At 32.0% G+C, this 24604-nt stretch overlaps 1 protein-coding gene across 1 annotated transcript; it reads right to left on the bottom strand.

The window, feature by feature from the left end:
* Positions 1-239: 239 nt before the first annotated feature.
* On the bottom strand, positions 240-24604 carry LOC137398043 (leucine-rich repeat protein soc-2-like). The gene is made up of 10 exons (XM_068084142.1): positions 24447-24604; positions 19471-19611; positions 16066-16206; positions 12306-12446; positions 11645-11785; positions 10168-10225; positions 8671-8808; positions 3756-3856; positions 3062-3202; positions 240-561 (listed from the first exon to the last, which is right to left on the bottom strand). The coding sequence occupies exons 1-10, from the start codon at positions 24602-24604 to the stop codon at positions 240-242; spliced, it is 1482 nt and encodes a 493-aa protein (XP_067940243.1).

Here is a 24604-nt window from a genome sequence, read left to right on the forward strand (position 1 = left end):
AGTTTGTTTAGGTGTCACTTTGTAATGCCAGGCCTCAATAATATTCTCAATCAGTTCCCTTTTGCTAGGAGGTTTCTGCTTGCTAAAATCTATGCCCACTTGTTGCCATACAAATTTCTATCGGATTGAGGTTGGAAGATTGTGCGGGCCAGTTTAGAAACTCAACTTTTTTGGGTATTGGCAAGTTTCTCCCTCTGCTTTTTCTGACAGCAGTGAATTTGTTTTGCTTCAAATCCTCTCTATTCATTTTCAAGTAGTCTTCTCTTCACTAATGAAGATGAGGCTTCTACTCCACTAGACTTTTTCCATTCTCTTCGCCGGTCAGTGCCGGTTTTCTTTCTGTCAGAAAATGAAAGTCGCACCGAACTGCAGTCATCTCTGGTAGAGATTTTGCGTTTTTTTCCTATGCCTTTACTATCATCTGTCATGCTTGTTGAATTCCATCTGTTGAATTTGCCAACAACACCTTTCATGAAACTTTGAATCTCCTTAGCAATCTGCTTGTTTGATTTTCCCTGCTGGTGAACTTGAATGATTACAGCTCTGTTCTTATCAGTCAACCTAATGTTGAGATGTAATTTTAGAAAGGAAATCGCTGGTCATTGTGAGTCGACTGTTATAGCCCACTGGTCATTATTGAGATAGATTTGAGAGTATTGAGATAGTTTTGCATTGTTGATAAATTTCTTACATGTCTTCAACATTCTGTGCAATGCTTAGCAGATTAGAATACTTCAAATACTCTGTTTGGGGTGGTTAAGCGAGTGACAAGTTTACAGCGATTTTAGATATTAGAAGTAAAGTAAGCTCTTTAGCTTTTTTTAAACGATGAAACAAATACTTTCACCAAATTAAATGAAAAGGTCATACATTTAGCTTAGAATGATTTATAGATGTAAAGAATTAGACTAGTTTAGAATGAGATATGAGGCCAGAGATGCTATTGGATAACAATTTGCAAAGAGGTTGCCATAATTTTGCACACCACTATACTTGTTCTACGTTTAAGCAACTAATTTTACAGACATACAACTTATTCTGTTATTTGGTTCTACAGGTCAACAGTCTAACCACTCAGGGTAAATCAAAAATCTTGTCATATTGAGCATTTTAAATCTAGAATGACTGGAAACAATAAAAAAAGTAATAAATTTCAAAGAAAATTTGTTTTATTGCCAAAAAACTATAGATATAAACCACTGTAAGTGTAGAGTTTGCAGAAGGCTAAAACTGTGACAAAAACATGGGGTAACATTTAATTTTACCATTACTGTGTATAATCAGAATTTAATAATTATGATTTGCTATCTTTCTATGGTTTATTTTTACAGCCACTTTGCTGTACAACTACAAAGCTTTAAAATTTTAAAAAATTGCACATATCGCATGTTAACTTTTTCGTTACTGAGCTAAATTCGCTGTTTTTACCATATTATTTCGAACGAATTTTGGAAAATTCGATATACCACTAGATTCTATGCAATATCTCAAGAATCATATGTATATATGTAATCCATTCAAGAATGCATATATAATTTCACTGTCAAATGCACCTTATTCAGAAAAAAATACTCTAAAATGATAAGTAACAAAATGTTTAGTGACTACCACTATCGCAAAATTTCTGACATATCATTTGCATTGAAGAAACACAGTTATTATTGTTTTATTAATTTCTATTGGCCAGATTATTGCTCTTAATGAATGCTCAGTTACGACTTAGTTACTATGTTTTGCTGGTGTGTTAATAAAATCAACAACAACTTGTTATTATGAAAAATGACTAATCAATAAAATGAATCAATGAAAATCACAAAAATCTAAATATAAGTTACATTAGATAGTTACTGTCTATACTGACACCCACACCGGCTGATGCAGTTTAGGCTGACTCGGACTTTTTCAACATACGGTCTGGAGAATGCCAGCAATTTGCTGCTCACTCAGTAAATAAAAGGCTCGCCACAAAAAATGGCGATGTTGCAAAAACACATTGTCGACGGCGTTGCCTCACTGGTGCAACAGCTGATGAAGCAGGTTCAGCAGTTGGAAAAAAGAATGACATCCCCTTTACCCTTAAAAAGACTGTTTTAGCAAAAAACGTCTACACTGATAAAGCTGTTCATCATTCTAAAGTTGCAAACATATTTTCACTTTAAAACTATGCTCAAAAATATTGCAAAAAAGATCATTGAACTCATTGTTTTTTTTGGCAGGGTTTGAAGTCATAAGTGTATTTCTTGGTTCAATACAAAATTATTTATATATAAGTTAATTTATAAATAAAATTTATAAATTATGTAAGAATAAGCTAACACATATTTCAAATATATATTTAGAAATAAATCACATAAAAAACAACACTTTAACCAATGAAGAAAAATAAGTACAATTTTGGACAAAAATATTTTGCCGATCGATTGGCTAGTTGCAATCTGACTGTTGCTTTTTTAAATGCAATCCTTGCCTTCTTGCAGCAACTCATTTTTGCACCACTGAAATTGTTTTTATTAGGATCCAAACAATTTTTTTAGCTGCACAAAACTTGTATGTGTAGACATTGAGAATACAAACTTTTTGCATAAATAAAGGGAAACTTTCAGCCAAATACACAGCTTACACCTGCGTGCTAAGTGCATATTTTACTTTTCATGTAGATAACAAATTATATTAGCTGCATGTACCGCTTGCACATGTGTGTTAAGAATAGATTTTACCTTGGAACTGCAAAATGGAGTCTATTGTGACTAATTGGGTCAAAAATAGTTTCTGTAACACAAATTTACAAACCGGTAAACTAAATTTAATATCTTCTAGGACAACATGAAACCACATGGGTTGATATGGGTTAGTTACGATGAGAAAAATCTCTTACCACAATGTATATGGTTACGGTGCATCAATGGCAAAGTATTTGTCCAAGAATCTAACTTCTTATTAGTAGTTATTGATTTTGAACATTCAGGATTGTGAAAGAGATTAAAACAGAAACTCAGACAGTAATGATCATAAATGTGACAAATCCTTGCAAAAGTATTTTGCAATACTAGTTCAAACTTACCTGAGTGGTGATTTGGAGAGGTTGCAATGGTGCATGCCAAGTTTTTCTAAAGAATCCAGATTTTTGAGGAGAATAGGACGAACAGAATTCATATTACTGTAAGATAGGTTCAGCTCTTTCATTCTGGGCAGTGAAATAAGTCTGTAACAAAATGTTAAAAACTGCCCAATGAATTCAAACTCTGCGTTCCAAGTTCTTTGTTTCATGTTGAAGCAAATATTTATATGAGAATACAATGTTTTCTGTTTTTTGGCTCTACAGGTCACTTTTTTCAGCTCAACTAACAAAGCTTAAAAGTTTTAATAAACTGCACAAATCGCATTACAAAACTTACCTTTAATATGGAGTCAAATATGTCTAACAGCTTCATTTTATATATTCCTCACTAGTTAGGTCAAGCTGGTCAGGACTAAAAGTTTCTAACGATTAACTTCATTTTTCACCATAAAATTAAATCTTATAGAGGGACTTGATTGCATATTTTTGTAAATCTAATATTTGAAAAAAGTATGAATAATTTGCCGTATAACAAAACTGAAGCTATGTGGAGGTCACAACTATGACACAAGTTGAGCTAAGACAGTGTTTAGGTCACATTTACTGCAACCATGAGCTTGTCCAAGATAAAAGGCATGATTACAGCTAAGAACCAAACAGTCACTCATCAATTGTCGTTTTAATTGTTAGAAATTACCCAAAGTTCTTTGATGTAACATTAGTGAAACATTTGAACATTTGCAGCTGTAATGCATCTGACATGACTGGTTGTTGCTCATAAGACTGCAGTAAAATGACCTGAACAAATAAAATACAAATACTTGGATAGGCTGTAGACATACTTTATATTGGCAAAATGTACGCTGATTATCGTAATTGGATGAAGCATACATTGCTTTTATATATGGCTTAGCATGGCTTTTGGTAGCAAAAAAGCTAACTTACTTGTTTTCTATTCATAACATCAAACTTTATAAATAGTGATTTTTTAAAAAGTGTAATTTTTATAAATAGTGTAATTTTGGGTGAGCTGAGTTTATTTTTTCTATCACCTGCCTTGTGAAAATCTGGACAAGTTCAAAAACTAGACAAGTTCATTGGCGAGTCATGAGGTATGTAATACATAAAACTAATGAAACATCCATAATTTGAGTTAAATTTAATCTTTACTATTGGGTTAGGTGTAGCTGTGTTTATACTGTTTATCACTACCTTAGTAAAATGTTGCTTGTTGGATTAAACGCATGTATTACCTCTTCAAATTCCCTTAAAACAGTAATTTGAAAATGCAAAAACTGGTTTTTTTACCCCCTTCTTTATAGTGAAGTTGGATTAGAGCTGACAATCAAATAGTGGCTAGTGCTGTATATGTATATTGACTAACTCACCAGAACTTTGAGAAAATAAATTTAGGCTCATTTGTAAAATCAATGCTATTGTTGCTTATAATTTGTATCTCCTTTCATGCAAAGAAACATTAATACCATCAACCTCAGCATTTGTGCTCTACAGTTTTTAGTATTTAAATCAAAGTATTGGACTGAGTTAAACAAGTAACTGTTTTGAGTAGAACATGTTAAGATACACTTATTAAATGTCTCAATAGTGTCACTTTCAAAGATTCAAAGAGAATACCTCAATTTTTCAAATTAAAGGTTCTTTACCTCATAGCAATGGCTGCCATTAAATGTTGTACATTGATTTTAAAGAGTTTTATCATCGTTCATCAGATGTTTTAAAGTTTATTAATCAGAACTTAATTCGCAAAAAGGACAAACTGAGACAATGGATCAGATTTAGGCCTTGGCGACTTCTAACCAGGGTCTAGTTTTGACTATCGTGACATTGAATATTCTCAGAAAAGCAGTCACAAAATCTATGGCAGCCGCACAAAAAGCGCCCAATAATTAATTTTTATTGATTACAGTTATTAGTATTACTGCAATTGTCGAAAATAACAATGTATTTACTGTAGCGCCATTTGTAATTTATATTACTGGCTTGTGGACTCTTTTCCATTGACCATTTTCTTTTGTAGGTTCATAAAATCAGCGAAGTCAATTAGCTGTGTCATTTAATTCAATGATAGCACTGTATTTTGTTACCCTTCTTTGTGGCATACTTTTAGAGATGGCATTCAAATAAAAGTGATCATCAGATAAAGATCACATTTAAATAGAGGTTATACAGCAATTGAAATTCAGAGTTAAATATTCTCCATGAACAGGCAAGTAACTGAAATGCATTACAAAATGAATAAAGTACTTTTTCAGTAGTAGATATAGACATTTAGAGCAATTTTTTGATTTTATTGTAAATTATCAAAAACTTAAAAAAAATTTTCATTTGCTATTAACTTATATTAGTACAGTTCATCTAATTTCAGTTTGTCCAATGCTAAAAAAGCTTATCAAAAAAATGTTAATAGGTTATTTGATCGTATATAACCACTCAAACTTTGCTATGAAATGTTACCAAAATTTAATAATGAAAGAATTTTCAGAGCTAATCCGACTACTATTTACTACAGGCACTAGATAGGGATGAAATCATAAAAGCAGCATTAATACTGTTTTTGCAGCCTACATATACCTTTGCTACCTATCAAAAATTTGATCAAGATCCAGAGTGAACTATTTTCTATGACCTCAGTAAAGCTTTGAAATAGTATACAAGTATCATTAAAATCACCAAGTGTGCTTATTTTCTTATAAACACCACTTATACTCTAAGAAATATGACTGAAAATAACATACTCAGAAATATTTTTTTAAAAGAGATTTTCCATCTGATCCCCTGTTTTGATTTGTATGCTTATGTACTTGCCTGATTGATCATTTGAATAACTTGTAACTACGCAGGTCAAATTTTTTCATTGAACCCAAATATTTAATCACAACACAACTAGTGAAGGTCTTTTTACCACAATGGCGCAAAGGGGAAAGTGTCGTAAATCTTCTACAGATAGTTATAAACCTATTCATTTTAGTACAAAGTTGATTGTATCATGCGGATCCACATGTTTCTAAAAGAGCAATGTAAGTCAGTTTTATCGGTCAAAATTCCAATGATGCACAGTTTAGATTGAATGGCCAAACCAATTTGAAGCTCATAGTTGCATACAACAACATAAAAATACAATGACTAATAAGAAATCAAAGAAGTGACTGAGAGAACTAGAGTTCATTTAAAAATTCAATTTAATAACAGGAAACTGAAGCGGAAGCATAAGTTATGCAGAATGAAAAGACCTGACACAGAGATATTGTAAAATTTTGTATACTTTTTCCACACTAAACTGAGCAGTATGTTAGCTTTTTCTGCTTTTTTTTTCTATTTTTCATATAATTATTTTTAATAAATGACTTTTTGCAACTTAGTTACTATGTTTTGCTGTGTTGTTCATAAAATCAACACCACCTTATTTTTTACGGAAAATGTTTTTTTTGTTAAACCGGTTCTGAGTAGAGGTTTGTACAAGAGTCTAAATATCAGTTACATTAGACAGTTACTGCCCATACCGGCCCCGTCCCTGGCCGACGCGGTTTAGTTTGACAAAAACTTTCTCGAAATATGGTCTGGAGAACACCAGCAGGTCTTTGTTCAAGCCGTAGATAAAGATTTTGCCAAAGTATTGGCAATAATGCGAAATCGTCTTTTCAACTGGCTAGCATCTCTGCTGCACAACTGATGAAGCAAGTTCAGCAGTTGCAAAAAAAACCACATGACCCTAACTATTTTAGTGTCTGGTTTGTGAAGGCCAGTGCCACAATCAGAAAAATCCTGACTTTGCAAGAAACAACAAAAATGAGAAAATGGTTCGTTTTTCTAAATTTGTAGGCCCTTTTTCACTTAATAACTTTATTCAATACTATTGTGTAAAAGCCCATTTCACCCAATGATAGGTATGCTAGAATTTAAAGTCGAAGCCATTTTTTTTTGTGCAATAGAAAATATGTTATATACAATTTAACTCATGCGTGCAATTTGTATGCTATATAATGATAATGTGGCCTGTGAGCCAAATGTACCTTAACAAACAAATAAAATAGAAAAAAATATTACAGACATATGAAAATAAATTAACTATTTTTGTATCACAATATTTCATCAATTGTTCGGTCAGTTGCATTTTGGTTGCTGCTTTTGTTTGTTTTGTTTGTTTGTTTGTTTATTTTCATCTATAATATCACTATCACAAAAATAATATGAAGAGTACTTCTTACAGTGTAAAAAGACAAGATAAATAGAAAAAAAATGTCACTCCAAGGAAGGTGATGATGAGGTCCCTGTGCGCAATAGCAAGGCCAATCAAAATGCGGAACCTGAAAGTAGAGTCAGCAGAAGTCTTTCTAGTTAGTTAAGTCTAGTCTGGTTGTCTGAGGTAGCGCTTCAGTTCAATTTTGAAAGAATTATCATTTACAATTTTATGCAGTGTAACCGGTAGTAGGTTCCATAGCAATGACTCTTGATAATTCAAACAACATTGACCAGCTTTTGATTTAAACAATGGTATTTTTAGGTATATGTGTGTTTGACGAGTAGTTAAATGTGTTATTGTCCTGTTTTGGTTTGTTTCATAAAATGTGTTGTGTGCTTTTATCATTACTTTGTATTTGTATAACTTTTTAATAGTTGAAATTGTATTTAGGTTGAATAGCGGATTAGCAGAAAAATCAAAAGCTTTCTTGTGAAATATTCTGAGTAAAGTATTCTGAGATTTTGTTTGAATGCAAGCCATATATTCTGACACCATGTATTTTTTGTACTGCTGAGCTAGCTGATATTACCATTCAAACAATTTTTGAGTCAAGCAAAACTTTTACGCGTAGCTTTAAAGAATATAAACTTTTTGTGTAGATGAAGAGAAACTTTCAGCCTAATACACATTTTGTACATGCGTACTAAACACTGTTTTTATTGCAGGAAAAATAGTAGCGAGTTTATTGTAACTATATAAAATTTTCGCAAAGATGAAGAGAAACTTTCAGCCACATACACATTTTGCATGTGCGTACTAAGCACTGTTATTATCACAGAAAAAGTAGTAGGGAGTTTATTGTAACTATATAAAACTTTCGCGTAGATGAAGAGAAACTTTCGGCCACATAAACATTTTGCATGTGCGTACTAAGCACTGTTATTATCACAGAAAAAGTAGTAGGGAGTTTATTGTAACTATATAAAACTTTCGCGTAGATGAAGAGAAACTTTCGGCCACATAAACATTTTGCATGTGCGTACTAAGCACTGCTTTTATCGCAGAAAAAGTAGTACAGAGTTTATTGTAACTACTAACGCCAATAATGAGTTGCTGTAACAGAAAATTACAAACCAATAAAGTGATTTTAGAGAGGTGCATCACAAAGCAAATCTACACAGCCTCACATAGGTTTGTAATGTCGGAGATGTTTCTTGCTACGATAGATTTGGTTACACTGCGGGACAGGCTGAATAATTCTAAAAAAACAGTTTCCTATTTGCGCGAATTAAATTTAAACATTTGAAACAGTACAATGAGATCAAAAAAAGAAACCCATATAATTATTTTCATCAACAAGGCAAAGTCTTGTATAAGTTTTTTTTGGGATACTATTTCAGTCTTACCTTACTTTAGAGTTAGCAAATTTGCAAAACTCCATGTTGAGTTTCTCCAGTGAACCAATATTTCTCATGACAGCAGGACTAACAGGATTGAATTTATTGTGAGAGAGAGAGTCAGTTCTTTTAAGCTGGCCAGTGAAATGAGTCTGTAATGGAAGGTCCTAAAATTATCTAATGACTTGAAACTCTGCAATCCAGGTTACTCGTTTTGCGTTAAAATAATTACTTTCACAAAATACAAAATATTCTTTTATTTGGTTTTACAGGTCGACAGTCTAACCATTTGTATATTGAGTAAGCACTCAGTGTAAAATAATAATCATGTTATATTCAGCATTTTAAATCTAGAATTAATAAAAATGAATGATCGAGGCAATAAAGATTAAAGAAAACGAGTTTTATTGCCAGACTACAATAGAGACACGGCAGTGTAAATGCACAGTTTGCAAAAGGTCAAAACGTTGTCTAAAAATGAGATAAAATCTAATTTAACAAAGACTGAAAATAATCAAAACTTGATAATTGTGTTTTGTTGATTTTATATTACTACTTTTCACAGTTTCTTTCATGTACCATAACAAAACTTCAACATTTTGAAAACTGCACATGTGGCATATTACCAGTGACGTTCAGCATGGATTAGAGCCAGCTGGACAGGAGTAGAGGTTTATAACGATTGCCTTAACTCTTTTGATTGCAAATTCATTATTTTAATGAAACCTAATTACATATATGTTAAAATGAAATGTTTATAGAGGGTATGTATGATTTGCCATATAAATTCGATGTCATGAAAATGCCACGACTGTGCTACAGGTCAAACTCAGACAGTTTTTAGTCATTTTTGCTACAACCAAAAGCATGACTGAGATTAACCATTTATAAAATTTGTTTCAGCTAAAAATAAATATTTCACATCAAAATTTTAGGAAATGTAAGTGTCGTGATTTTGGGTGGGTTGTGTTTATGTTTCTATCACTCGCCTAGCAAAGTTTTGCTTGTCAAATTGAACAAATTACATTGTCTAATTATAAGATATGTCATACATGAAACTGATAAACCATTTTAACTTAATGTTAAGTTTAATGTTAACTATTAGGCTAGGTTTTGCTGTGTTTATTCTTTCCCTTATTACACTGGTGAAACATCAGTTGGGTGTGCATAAATTTTCATATCAGCTGAGCAAAGCAGTCTAAAGAAAAAACTCATACAAAGAAACTTAGAATATGCCTAAAAATTACAACAAAGGATTTTGAATAAAATTTTTAAATCTCTCTGTTTGATCATATGAATAAAATGTAACTACGATGCCAAGCTCTTTATTTTTACACCTAAATTTTTATTTTTTTCCTGAAAAAATGATACGGAGAAAGTCACAAATGCAACCAAATAATACAAAAAGTCATTTTGAATGAAGTTTTGTTTCTGCTTGAGTAATAATTCAGATAATTAGCAAATATGCATCTCAACATTTTTAATCGAACTAAAATTTTTAATGACAATACAACTATTGGTGTTCTCTCTCTTGCAACGGAACACTTAAGGGTAGACAGTGTCATAAATCTGTAACATATAGTTATAAACAAAAAAAATGTTAACACATAGTATACTTTTCCATGCTGATCTAAATATTACCAAAATAACATTTGTGTTCTGTAAGTATTCTGTAATCAAACATACTTGGCACTGTATGGTCAAACCAATGGGAAGCCCATAGTTACACATTATACAGTAACATAAAAACACAATGACTAATAATTAATCAATGAAGTAACAAAGTTAGTTTGAATTATATTTCAATTTCAAAATTAAAGACAAATTATTGAGGAGCGAGCTTAAGATGCACAAATAGAAAAACTTCTGACAAGGATATGTTGTGAACAATCTGTTTGAGTAAATTTTCTAAGAAAACTCAGCAATAATTTTACAATTTGGTTTTATTGCTTTTCTGTTAGTCATGTTATTATTTTTAATGAATGACTAGTTGGGGCTTAGTTATTATGTTCTGCTGTTGTGTTGATAATATAAACATCACCTTATTTATTATGGAAAATGACTTTTAGTCAAACTGGTTGTGCTTAGACGTTTTTACATGAAACTAAATACAAATTACATTAGATAGTTACTGCCCAAACCGACACCTGTACTGACCAACGCGGTTTAGGCTGACACAGATTTTCACGAGATGCAGTCAAGAGAAAGCCAGCAAATCTTTGTTTGGTCTGTATACAAAGATCTTGCCAAAAGAGTGGCAATATTGCAAAATGATCTTTTTAACTGACTAGCATCCCTGCTGTACAGCTGTTGAAGCAGGTTCAATGGTTGCAAAAACAACCACATGGCCTTGAAGCTTTTTAGAGTCAGGTTTTTGAAGGGCAGCGGCACATCCACAAAAAGCTGTCTTAGCAAGAAGCAACCAAACTGGGAAAATGGTTCAGCATTTGAAATTTGTAGGCCAATTTATGCGTTATAACTATATTGAATAAGATTGCATAAAATCCCATTGCCCCCATTAATATCTTTGCTAGAGTTTAAGGCCAAAACTGGCTTTCTTTGTGCAATATAAAATTAGTTATATGTAAATTAATATATAAGTGCAATTTGTAAGCTATATAACAATAATAACCTGTCCTGTGACCAAAATATATATTAAAAACAAAAAGTTATTGATGGCAATAATTAGTTGATGTAACACAAATTTACAAACTGTTAAAATGATTTTAAAAATATTCATCACAAAGTGAACCCACTCGGCCTCACATAGGTTTGTTAGGTTGGATCAAGTTTCTTACTATGATAGAGTCGGTTGCAGTGTGGTACACAGGCTAATTATTTAAAAAGCATCCTGGTTGTTTATTTACACGTCTTGAATTTAAAAAACTCAGAACCGTGCAAGAAGATTAAATGAAGAAACTCATACAATAATTTTCATAAACGAAGAAAGTCTTGTGTGAGTTTTTAAGGATACAATTTTGGTCTTACCTGAGTTGGAGTTTATCATACTCGCAAGACTCCATGTTAATTTTCTCCAGCAAATCTATACTTTCAATGACCACAGGGCTAGCAGAATCTATTTTACTGTAGGAGAGATTCAGCTCTATCAAGCTGGCCAGTGAGACAAGTCTGTAACATAAAATTCAAAAATTATCCAATGACTTGAATTTTTGCTTTCAAATTTACTTGTTCCACGTTTAAGCAACTAATTCTACAAGCATACAATATATTGTGTTATTTGGTTTTACAGGTGAACAGTCTAACAACTCAGTGTAAATCCATAATCTTGTCATACTGAACATTTTAAACCTAGAATAAATGAAATGAATGAACAACATAGACAAATAAACAATTATCAAAGAAATTGAGTTATACTCCCAATTTACAATAGACACTAGCCAGCGTAAATGTAGAGTTTGCAGAAGGCCAAAACTGTTGTTATGCTGGGACAAGTCTCGTAACGCAATGTGGTTGGTTGCAGCGCAGTACAGGCCAAGTGTTTTTTCCAGCAATCTAACTTCCTATTAACAGCTTTTGAATTTGAAAATTCAGGATTATGAATAAAAGTTAAAGCAGAAACTAACACAGTAATGTTCAGAAACTCAACAAAGTCTTGCAAAAGTATTTTGCTATACTATTTCACACCTACCTGAGTGGCGATTTAGAGAAGCTGCAGTAGCGCATGTCAAGTTTCTCTAGGGAATGCAGATTTTTGAGGAAAACAAGACGAGCAGAATCCATTGTACTGTGAGAGAGGTTCAGCTCTTTCAAGCTGGGCAGTGAAGCAAGTCTGTAACCAAATGGTAAAATTTTCCAATGAATTCAACTTTTCCATTCAAGGTTAGTTGTTGCATGTTGAAGCAAATATTTCTACAAGAATACAACAAGTTATGTTTTCTTGCTTTACAGGTCAATCAATCAACCAGGCTTATATGGAATTATCTCTCAATAGAAACCAATAATCACATCATGTTGACCTATATATATGTTGTATATCTAGAACAAACAAAAAACTGAATAATTAGGCAGCAAAATAAATTAGTTATGTTTCCAAATTTCAATAGAGGTAGTACCGTAAATGCAGACTTGACAGGGGCAGGGGCAGCAACTGTGACACAAATTTGATGTGAAACTTAATTTTACAAAGACTACATATCATCAAAACTTAATAATTATATTTTGTTGATTTTTTATTATTCAATAGAAAATTAACACAGGAGTGGCTGCCTCTTCAAGCAATATTTTTTAGCTTCACAGCCGCAAGACAGCTTTGATAGCTATAAAAAAACTTGTAAAAAAATGTTAAAAACATTTTGAGCTCAACTAACAAAACATCAAAGTTTTAATAAACTGCATAAGTCGCATTTGTAAACTTACTTTCAACATGGAGTCAAATATTTCCAATAGTTTTACGCCATATATTGCTTACTTTTTAGGTCAAGCTAGTCAAGAATATAAGTTTATAATGATTACCTTAACTTTTTTGCTATCAAATTAAATCTTTAAGTGGGACAAAATTCCATATTTTTAAAAAACTAACTTTTGAATAAATTTTAATACTTTGTTGTATTACAAAGTTGATGCCGTGTACACATCACAACTATAACACAAATGAGCTGAAGCAGTTTTTTGGTCATTTTATCTGCAACCATGGCCGTGTTTGAGACGAAAGATTCGTCAAAATTATTACAGCTAAAAACTAAATACTCACTCTACAGTGGTCTTTTTAATCATTAGAAATTACCTGAAGTTCAGAGATGTAACATTAGTAAAACATGACCGATTTTTGGACTCTAATCCACGGACCAAGTTCTATTGTGGGTTCACAAAGATCAGGGAAGTCAAATAGCAATGTCATTCACTTAAAGGATGGCACTGTATTTTGTTACCCTTCTCTGTGGCGTCATATTAGAGGTGGCATTCAGATAAAGGCTATCATCAGATAAATGTCGCATTCAAATAAATGTTATGAGGTAATTTAAATTCAGATCGAAACATTATCCATCAACAGGCTAGTAACTCGATTGCATTACAAAAATGAATAAAATTACTTTTTCAGCTGTAGATCTAAACACGTGGAGCATTTTTTTGATTTTATTGTGAATTAACAAAAAATTTATAAGAGTTTAGTTTGCTATTTACATATATTAGTACAGCTCATCTAGTTTTAGTTTTTCCAATGCTGAAAAAGCTTATCAAAAAGGGGTTAATAGGTTATTTGATCTTATATAGCTACCCAAATTTTGCTATGAAATGTTACTAAAATTTAATAACGAAAGTATTTTCAGAGCTAATCCGACTTCCATTTGCTACAGTCATAGGCATGAAATCATAGAAGCGGGGTTAATGCAAAAGTTTTTGGGCTTTTGCTAGCTATCAAAATTTTAATTAAAATTCAGAGTGAACTATTTTCTTTGACCTCAGTTGAGCTTTGAAATAATTTACAAGTATCAATAAAACCACAAAGTAAGCTCATTATCGTGTAACTTGTCTCATTACTTTCACCACTTTTTTTCTAAGAAATTTGACTGAAAAAAAATACCCAAAAATATACTTGAATGCAACATCACATCTGGTTACCTGCATTTTATATGTATATATGTATATCTTTATTTATATTTTATATCTATATGTTTTTACCTGCATGGTTGATCATTTACATAATTTGCAACTACGCATGTCAAGTTTTTTCCTTGAACCCATATAATTAATGAAAAATACTTAAGTCCTTTTTACCACAACGGCCTGCTTAAGGAGGTTCAGTGTCATAATTCTACCATATATGGTTATAAAAAATTACAATTTAAAATAAATTTGGTTGTAGCATGCACATCCAAATGTTTTTAAAGGAGAAAATATATTATGTAAGTCACTTTTATGGGTCAAAATTCCAATGTTACACATTTTAAGTTGTGCGGTCAAACCAATTTGAAGCCCATAGTTGCATGTTAGACAATGATGTGAAAATACAATGACTAATAAATAATCTATACAGCAACTAAAATAACCAAAGAATTATATTTAATCTTCAATATAATAACAAGACATTGAAGTGAAAGCGTAGGTTATGAAAGACGAAAAAGTCCTGAAAAGGAGATGCTGATAGTTACTATGTTTTGCTGTTCTGTTGATTATATCCGCTAAAATTATAGATTATGAAAAACGACTTTTTGTCAAACTGGTAATGAGTAGATATTTTACAAGAATCTAAATATAAAGTACACATTAGATAGTTACTGCCCATATCACAGCCTGAACTGACCGACGCAATTTAGGCTGACACAGACTTTTCCAAAATACGGTTTAGGAATGCCAGCAGATTTGTGTTCGAGCCGTAGAGAAAGGTTTTGTCAAAATATTGGCAACATTACAAGATTGTCTTCTCAACTGGCGAGCATCCCTACTGCACAGCTGATGAAGCAGGTTCAGCAGTTGCGAAAATTATGACATAACACTAACCCTTTAAAGTTCAGGTTTGTGAAGGCCAGTGCCACATCCAAAAAACTGTCTTTGCAAGAAACAACCAAACTAGGAAAAACTGTTCATTATTGTAAATTTGTAGGCATATTTTCACTTTATAAATATGTTTAAAAATATTGTGTAGAAGCCCATTTCACCCATTGATAGGTTTGCTAGAGTTTGGAGTAAAAGCTGGCTTTTCTTGTGCAATGAAAAATAGTTACATTCAATTCACTTTATAAGTGCAATTCGCAAGCTATATACTATTAACGTAACCTGTGACCCAAATATATATTAGGACACAAATAACATAAAAAACTCAAAAGAAATGAAGAAAAAGAGTTACCTATTTTTGAATCAAAATATTCTACCAATTGCTTAATCAGTTGCATTTTGATTGTTGATTGTGTTTGAATGCAGCCCATATTTTCTGACATTAGCTATTTTTACACTGTTGAACTAGTTGATATTAGCATTCAAACAATTTTTTTAGCCGAGCAAAATCTTTATGTGTACCCTTTGGCAATATATACTTGTCGCATAGATGAAGAAAACTTTCAGCCACATACTCATCTTGCATGTTTGGGTTTAGCACAGACTTTATCTTTGAGAAAATAGTAGATAGTTTACTGTAACTAACTAATGCCAATAATACGTGTTTGTAACACAGATTTACAAACCAATAAAGTGATTTTTAAAATGTGCATCACAAAGCAAAATCACACGGCCTCACATAGGTTTGTAAGGCCGGAACAAGACTCTTACTACAATAGAGTCAGTTACATTGCAGTACAGGCTACAGTTTTATAAAAAAAAACTGTTTTCCTATTAACATGTTTTGAATTTAAACATTCAAAACCAGAAATCAAAAGAAGAAATTAATACAATAGATTTTATCACTAAGGCAAAGTGTTGTATAATTTTTCTTTGGCATACTATTTCAGTCTTACCTGACTTGGGATTTAGCAAACGTGCAAAACTCCATGTTGAGTTTCTCCAGTGAACCCAATTTCTTCATGACAACAGGAGTAACAGAATCAAATTTATTGTGAGAGAGATTCAGCTCTTTCAAGCTGGTCAGGGAAGCAAGTCTGTAATGGAAAGTTCTAAAATTATCCAATGACTTCAAACTCTGGTATCCAAGTTAGTGGTTCTACATTTGAACAAATACTTTCTCAAGAATACAACATATTCTGTTATTTGGTTTGGCAGGTCAACAGTCTAACCATGCGTATATTGAGTAATCACCTATGGTGTACCAATAACCATGTCCTATTTGAATTTTAAATCTAGAATTATTAAAAATGAATGATCGAAGTAGTAGGTATCAAAGAAAATGAGTTTCGCTGCCAAATTACCATAGAAATGCGGCAGTGTAAATGCAGAGTTGGCAGAAAGCCAAAACTTTTACAAAAAGCTGACGATAAATTTAATTTCACAAAGATTACAAGTAATCAATACTTAATAGTTGTGCTTTGTTGATTTCCTATGGCTCATTTTTACAGCTTATTTATTGTACAATGAAAAAGCTTCAACATTTTGAAAAACTGCTCATGTAACATATTCACAATGAAGTTCATCATGGGTTAGAACCAGCTGGACAGTAGTAGAGTTCTCTAATGATTGCCTTAACTCTTTTGATAGCAAATTCATTCTTTTAGTGGGACCCAATTACATACATGTATATGTTAAAATCAAATAATGAAAAAGGGACTGTATCATTTGTCATATAAAGCAGATGCTATGAAAATGCCACGACTGTGTTACAAGTCTAACTCAGACAGTTTTTTGGTCAGTTTTGCAGCAACCGGGATCATGTTCAAGATGAACAATTTACCAAAGTTGTTTCAGCTAAAATTAAATATATCACATCAAACTTTTAAGAATTGTGAGTGTCGTGATTTTGGGTGGGTTGTGTTTATGTTTTCTATCACCTGCCCTGCTTCTCAAATTGAACAAGTACATGGTTGAATTATAAAATAAGTGATACACAAGACTGATGAATCATTTTAACTTTATGTTCAGGTTAATGTTAATTATTCTGCTAGGTTAAGTTGTGTTTATGCTCTCCCTCATTACGTTGGTGAAACATTGCTTGCGTGCATAAGTTTTCATAACAGCTGAGCCTAAAGGAGTAGAATGAAAAAATTCATACAAATAAATTTGAATACGAATATAAGCAAATCTTACAACAAGGGAGTTTGACCAAATTTTTACATATACCTGACTGATCATTTGAATAAGTTGTAACTATGCGTGTCAATTTTTTCGATTGAATTCAAATTTTTATTGCCAGATTCATACCGAGAAGGCAACAAATACAGCAAAATAATACAAAACAAGTGATTTTGAATAAAGTTTTACACCTGCTTGAGTGATTATTTAGATAATCTGCAACTATGCATGTTGAAATTTTAAATTGAACTCAAATTTTAATGACAATGCAACTATGAGAGTTTTTTTTCTGACAATGGCACACCTAAGGGTGGACAGTGTCAAAAATCTGTGACATATGGTTATAAACAGTAAAATTTTAACACAAATTTGATTTTTGCATTCTGATCCAAATACTTCTAAAGAAAAAAAATGTATTCTGTAAGTTAGTTTTATAGGTCAAAATTTAAATGATACACACTTTAGGTTGTATAGGAAAACAAATTGGAAACCCATAGTTACATGTTATACACTACCTAAAAATATGATGACTAATAGTTAATTGAAGAAATAGCAAAAATAATTTTTAATGTATTTTCATGCTCAACATCTTAACAATAAATTGAAGTGCAAGCATAATTTATGCAAGAGGAAAAAGTCTTGAAAAAGAGAGGTTTAAAAACTTTTTTTCAAAGTAAACTCAGCAGTAATAAACAATTTTGGTTTTATTGTTTTTCTATTGATTATTATTTTCAATGATTGACTGGTTGCGACTTAGTTACTATGTTTTGATGTTCTGTTCATAATATTAACACCACATTATTAATTGTGGAAAGTCTATTTTTGTCAAACTGTTCAAGAGCAGACATCTTTTTACCATCGTCTAAATATAAGTTGTATTACATAGTTACTGCCCAAACCACCCCTACAATGACCGACACAGTTCAGGCTAATGCAGGTTTTTTTCTAAATACTGTCTGGGGGATGCCGGTAAATTATTGTCCAGTGCATAAAACAGGCTTGCCAAACAGGTAGCAAAATGGCAAAACCAGATCATCAACTGGTTTGCATCTCTGGTGCAGCAAATGACGAAGTGGGTCCAGCAGTTGCAAACAGATTGACCTGACCATAACCCCTCTAGTGTCAGGTTTGCAAAGGCCAGGGACACATCTGGAATGATTGTTTTAGCAAAAAACAAGTGAACCGGAAAAATTGCTCATCATTCTCAATTTGTAGGCATGTTTTCACTTTAAATTTGTAACTATATTTAATAAAATTGCACAAAAGGTTATCGAGCTCCAAACTCTTGCTTGCTAGAGTTTGGAGCCATAAACGTTTTTGTTGTGCAATAGAAAATGAGTTATATATAAGTTAGTTTATAAGTACAATTTATAAACAATAGTAATAACCTACCATGTAATCTAAATATAAATTTAAAAAAATACATAAATGAACAATAATTATAACAAAAGAAGAAATCAAGATGAAAACTGTTGTGCTGATTGCTCGGTTTGTTGCATTCTGATTATTGCTTTTGTTTAAATGCAATCCATATCTTCTGATCTCAACTTTGTTTACACTGCTGAATTAGTTGATATTAAGATTCGAACAATTTTTAACTGAGCAAAACTTTTACGCTTAGCCATTGAGAATACATCATTTTTGTGTGAACAAAGAGAAACTTTCAGCCAAATATACTGTTTGCACGTGCTTACTAAATGCATATTTTATTTTTGCCTAAACAAAGATAGGTTTTTAGCCACATGAACAGCTTGCGTATGACTGCTAAAACAAATGTTTGACCCTAAAACCGTGGTATGGAGTCTATTGCACTTAATGAGCTCAACAATGAGTTGCTGTAACACATATTTACAAACAGATAAACTGATTTTAATAATGTCTATTGCAAAGTGAAGCCGCATGGGCGGACATAGGTTTGTTACTCAAGGACTTGTCTCTTACTATGACTTTACAGTAGTCGTAACTACTGACTTTACCTACTACTCTTACTGAAACTGACTTTATTGGTTTCAGTGCAGTACAGGCTAATTATTCATCCAGCAATCTAACTTAATATTTAGAGGTCTTGAATTTAACTATTCAGGACCATGCCAAAAGGTTCAAAACGGAAACCCAGACAGTAATGTTGATAAACACAACAAAGTCTTACAAATGTTTTAGTGATACTATTTCACACCTACCTGAGTGGCGATTTGGAGAGGTTGCAATTGTGCATGTCAAGTTTTTCAAGGAAAACAAAATTTTCGATGACAACAGGACCAGCAGAGTCTATTCGACTGTAAGATAGGTTCAGCTCTTTCAAGCTGGGCAGTGAAGAAAGGCTGTAACAAACGATTCAATATTATCTAATAACTTCAATTTCTGCTTTCAAGGTAATTTTGTGTTGCATGTCGAAGCGAATAATCTTTTGAGAATACACTGTATTCTGTTCTTTGGTTCTACAGGTCGACCATTAAACTAGGCATATATACAGCTTTTAATCAATGAAAACTAAGGATCACAGTATATTAATCAATTTATACCCAGAATGAAGAAAACTGAATTTTTGAACAACTAAATATCAAAGAAAAACGAGTTATGTTGCCAAATAGCAATAGAGACAGTACCGTAAATCATTTGGTAAAGTGCAAAAATTGTGACAAAATGATGAAGCAAAACACATTTTTACAAAAACAACATATAATAAAAACTTAATAATTATGTTTTCTTGGTTTTCCATTGTTCAATACAAAGTCATTATGAAAGTGGGTAGCCTTTCAAGCAGTATTTTCTTACAGCTTCACAGCTGTAAAAAAGCTTTGATATTTATGAAAAAGATTTGGAAAAGCTTAAACAGTAATTTTTCAGTTTTTTTCAGCTCAACTGACAAAACCTCAAAGTTTTAATAAACTGCACAAGTCAAATAACAAACATTGTTTTCAGCCTGAAGTCGATTATTTTCCATTGCTTCACTTCTTATATTGCTCACTATTTATGTCAAGCTGGTCAGAAATAAAGGTTTCTAACAATTGTTCTAACTTTTTTGCTACCAAATCTTTTTTAGCGGAACATAACTACATATTTTTTAAAACCTAACACTTGAACAAGGTATAATTTGGCAACTTACAAAGCTGATACACTGAATACACCCCAACTATAAGAAAAAATTGAGCTTAGAAAATTCATTTTTAGCCTTTTTCACTACAACCATGAGCATGTCTGGGACAAATGATTTGTCAAAATTATTACCGATGAAAACAAAATTATCATTCTTCAGCGGTCCTTATAGTCAATACAAAGTACCCAAAGTTTATAGATTTAACATTATTGAAGCATTTTCAGCTTTAATGCATCTGGCATAGTCATTACTGATAAGATATTGCAATAAAATGACCTAAACAAAGGAGATAAAAGAAATCAGGGTGGGTTGTAGGCATATATTTTTTATATTGGCTAAACATACACAAATAATTTTAATCTGTGAAGCTTACTAGAATCCCACTTTGTCAATGTTAGGACACAACTTCTTTGCCAGCTGTATTATATGGTTTGTGGTAGCGAAAGAGTTAACTTACTTGTGTTCTACATATAACATCACAAATTCTAAGTTGTGAGTGGCGTAATTTTAGGTGAGCTGATTATTTTTCTCTCACCTACCTAGTGATACCCTGTTTGTCAAATCGAACAAGTAAATTTTTGAATTATGTATAAGATATGTGATATATAAAACTAATGAACCATGCGCAAGCTGAGTTAAATTTAATGTTTACTATTTGGCTATGTTTAGCTATGTTCGTGCTCTCTACCACTATCTTAGTAGAATAATGCTCGTAGATTGAATTCATGTATTTTTGCTTCAAATTACTGTAAAACCACTATTTGAAAATCTAGATTCGGTATTTTTCAACACCTCCTCTAAGGTGAAGCTGTATTAGAGATGACGTTCAAATAGAGGTTGATGCTGTACATTTAGACTAGCTCATCAAATTGTTGGAAAAACTAATTAAGCATTCTATAAATAAGCTATGCTAATCTTGCATTTATTCTTGACCTCCGCACTTTTGTTCAACTGCTTTTCATTTAAGTCAAAGTATCATATCAAGTTAAACAAGGAATCACTTTGAGTAAAACATTGTAAAATATGTGTTGATATTATTTTTCATAAACACATAGGGTGTACAGTACACCCTCAATATGATTTTAATCTATTTCAGGGCTGGCATCGCATGGTAAAAAAATTGGATGGCAGGGAATAGCAGCCATCATATTTATGTAATGCGAACACCTCCTCCTGAAAATCATCAAAATTTTGATACAAGTACTGCGCATATTAAAAGTAAGTAATAAAATAGTATGTTTATCTGAGAAACTATAGTTACCTACAGTAACTTTAGTATACTTAGTGTATTTATTGGTAATGATCTGCATGAAACTGTAAGGTTGCAGTGTGCTATGGGCAGTATGTACCGTAGAGAGTTTTTACCTTCAATAGTGATGTACGTATAACATAAACTTTTAGTTTCCTTCAAATAAGTTTAACTTACTAATCAAACACTTAAAACTAAGTTTTATTTGACATTGTTAACAATTTTAATGAACTTCAATTTTGAATTACTAAAATTGTATCACCTAGTAGCTTAGGCTTTATTTTTAATATAATTTTATTCAATCTTATTAAAACCTTTTCAACATAATTTGGCAAAAAGTCTGACAGATGCTGTTTTCGTAATAAATTAGATTTTCTTTAGCAGGTCAAGGTAAGTTGTCTGACCATGTATTTGTTTGAAGAGATTGCCACTCTAATTTTGATAATGGTTTTAAAAGGAAAGGACTATGGTTTAACGCCTGATAATTGCTGGGATGAGAGAAATCGGTCACTGTGTCACTTTCAAGCATTGTGAAAAGTTTTCACTAGATAGCATTTTGGGGTCTTTGTTATTTTGTTAAAAACCATTGTGTTCCACCTCTCCAGGTGAAAAAAATGTATATCAGAGTAGTCGTATCTTGAGGCCGCACTGTGGTAATTATTTTGATGGATTCGCCTTATAATTAAAAAAAATTACATCAAGTTTTCAAGTTAAAAAATGGCTATGTTACCAATAGCTGCTATCACTTGTCATGCATTAGTCTTGAAGAATATTCACATTATTCATTCTATTATGTTGACCTTAGTAACTATGGTTTGCTACAGTAATTGTAGTGTATCTAGTTTCATTAGTGTTTATGATCTGCAATTGTTTGCAACACAATAATGTACTATATGCAGAATGCACCGTTGTGAGTTCTTACCTTCCAGACACTTATAATGATAATATCTGCACATCAACTGAGCAATAATTGTTTTTTGTTAAAGTTGTTTAAGAATGAAATACTACAATAACTATGTAGGCTAACCGGGATCAAATGCAACTGCTGCATCAACTGCAACTGCTGCTACTAGCATATGCTATTTCAAATAGGCATTCAAGAAAAACATCATCCATTTTCAAAATTTTAATGTTATTTCCAATCATAAGTCATTGTATTTGGGTAAAAGTTAAGAAGCAGAAAAATGCAAAGAGTCAGTCTGTGATTTCGTATTTATGACTGACCACAATATGACTGAAAAAAAAACTGAGATATATGAAGTATGCAAAATGCCAAAGCTGTGTAATATATACTTGCAACTCAGTAACCATAAGATGTCACATCATGCTGCATTTTTGTATGTGTTTGTTGGATTCTTATGGCTATAATGTATTCATTTTGCGGCATAAGTTTGCATTCCGATGATATTTGGCAAAATTGTACATACATCAAAAACCAAATGGCCTATTTTAGGGTTTTTATGTTTTAGATATATAAGATGTTATATAACTAGAGATTCCACTGTCCTAGAGCCCACGACCAAAGTGATATTGGAAAAAAGAAAGGGTACTGATGGTTGAGAAATGCAATATTAGCAGTCAAATAGGATAACTGCAATGGTAGCTGTAATGTACTGGGTGTTATTATATACAACAAATAGCAATAATGAAAGGAAAATATTATATGTTTATATCTCTCCTCCTGCAAAAAAAGAAATGCAATATTGGCCAATATTAGAAGTAAAATGCACTGATATTATTAGAATAACCAATATTATTTATATAGTAATAATAAAAAACCAATGCACAATTTTGTTTACATTTCAAAACGGCATAGCTAACAATATCACGAAGTTGTGATATTTATATAGATTTTTAGAAAATCTGTACTACGTAGTCATTGTCCTGTAGTCATCCAAACTTATAATTAATTATTGCAATAATCTCATTAGAACCGTTAGAAAAAATATCATTGTCATGCCTTTACTTACACTGCGTTAGATTTTTAGAAAGTCTGTACTACGTAGTCATTGTTATGTAGTCATCCAAACTTATAATTAATTATTGTAAAAATCTCATAAGAAACGTTAAAAAATATCATCGTCATTTGCTTTACTTATACTGCGTTGGACATCAGTTAGAATGGGAAAGTATTCAAATGTGTCGGCAAATGAAAATGAAAAAATTGAAATCGGCAAAAATGAAACGATTTCTGTGCTCCTATGTTAATTGCCAAAACCTTCGGCAATGCTATAGACTGGTGAAAAGTGCACGTTATTTTTTTGTGAAATGCGCAAGACTTCATCGTTCTATTATCTGTCCCTCGGCGTTTCTATTTTTGGTCTTAACTTTTATTAAACAAAGCTTTTCAAGTGTTTTGCGGCGATTTTCGTTGAAATTAATCTGTCTATTTGTGTATAATCCGATCAGATGGGTAAGTTTTAAGATAATACCGACGGTTTACAAAGGCTTTGTAACATATTTAAATAGGTTTAAATGTGTTTTGTATCATTATTATACTTTAACGATTTTACATAACGATGCTTAAATTTGTTGATTAAATTTCTTGACGAGGGTTCGTCTCATTGTTGATGAATAATTTTCGTAAGTTGTGTGCACATGCATTTATCATAAAAACTCCCACACTTCGCTCCGATCGTTTGGTCGTAGGATGACATACTACAAATTTACAACAATTGACAGAATTCGAAAAAATCTTCAACAAATTGTATATAAGTTTCTCATAAGAAAAAACTTTTCCGATAAGTAAGCAAACTTCGGTCAGCATGAACCCTAGCAAGTCATTCTACAGAGTTCATATAAATACTGACCTGAATGGAAGTTGTGTCAGGCCACAAGAATGCAAAGTCAGCTTTACTAATGACATCAGCTTATCCATACCAATAAGTAAATCAGAATCCAGTTTATCCGAACTGATATACAGTTCTTTCAGATTGGTCAGTGAATCAAATCTGTAACAAAAGGTCAT

This window comes from Watersipora subatra, chromosome 6 (assembly GCF_963576615.1).
Source record: "Watersipora subatra chromosome 6, tzWatSuba1.1, whole genome shotgun sequence".
Classification (NCBI taxonomy): Eukaryota; Metazoa; Bryozoa; class Gymnolaemata; order Cheilostomatida; family Watersiporidae; genus Watersipora; species Watersipora subatra.

What these genes read in the sequence shown, in the direction of transcription:
- LOC137398043 (XM_068084142.1), bottom strand. Translation starts at nt 24,604, where the DNA reads ATGACCTTTTGTTACAGATTTGATTCACTGACCAATCTGAAAGAACTG. An exon ending in TATGATAAACTCCAACTCAG is followed by an intron (nt 10,226 to 11,644) that starts GTAAGACCAAAA and finishes TATATGTTACAG; the next exon opens with ATTTATGACACTGTCTACCC. An exon ending in GCAAATTTGCTAACTCTAAA is followed by an intron (nt 3,857 to 8,670) that starts GTAAGGTAAGAC and finishes TTATTTGTTCAG; the next exon opens with GTCATTTTACTGCAGTCTTA.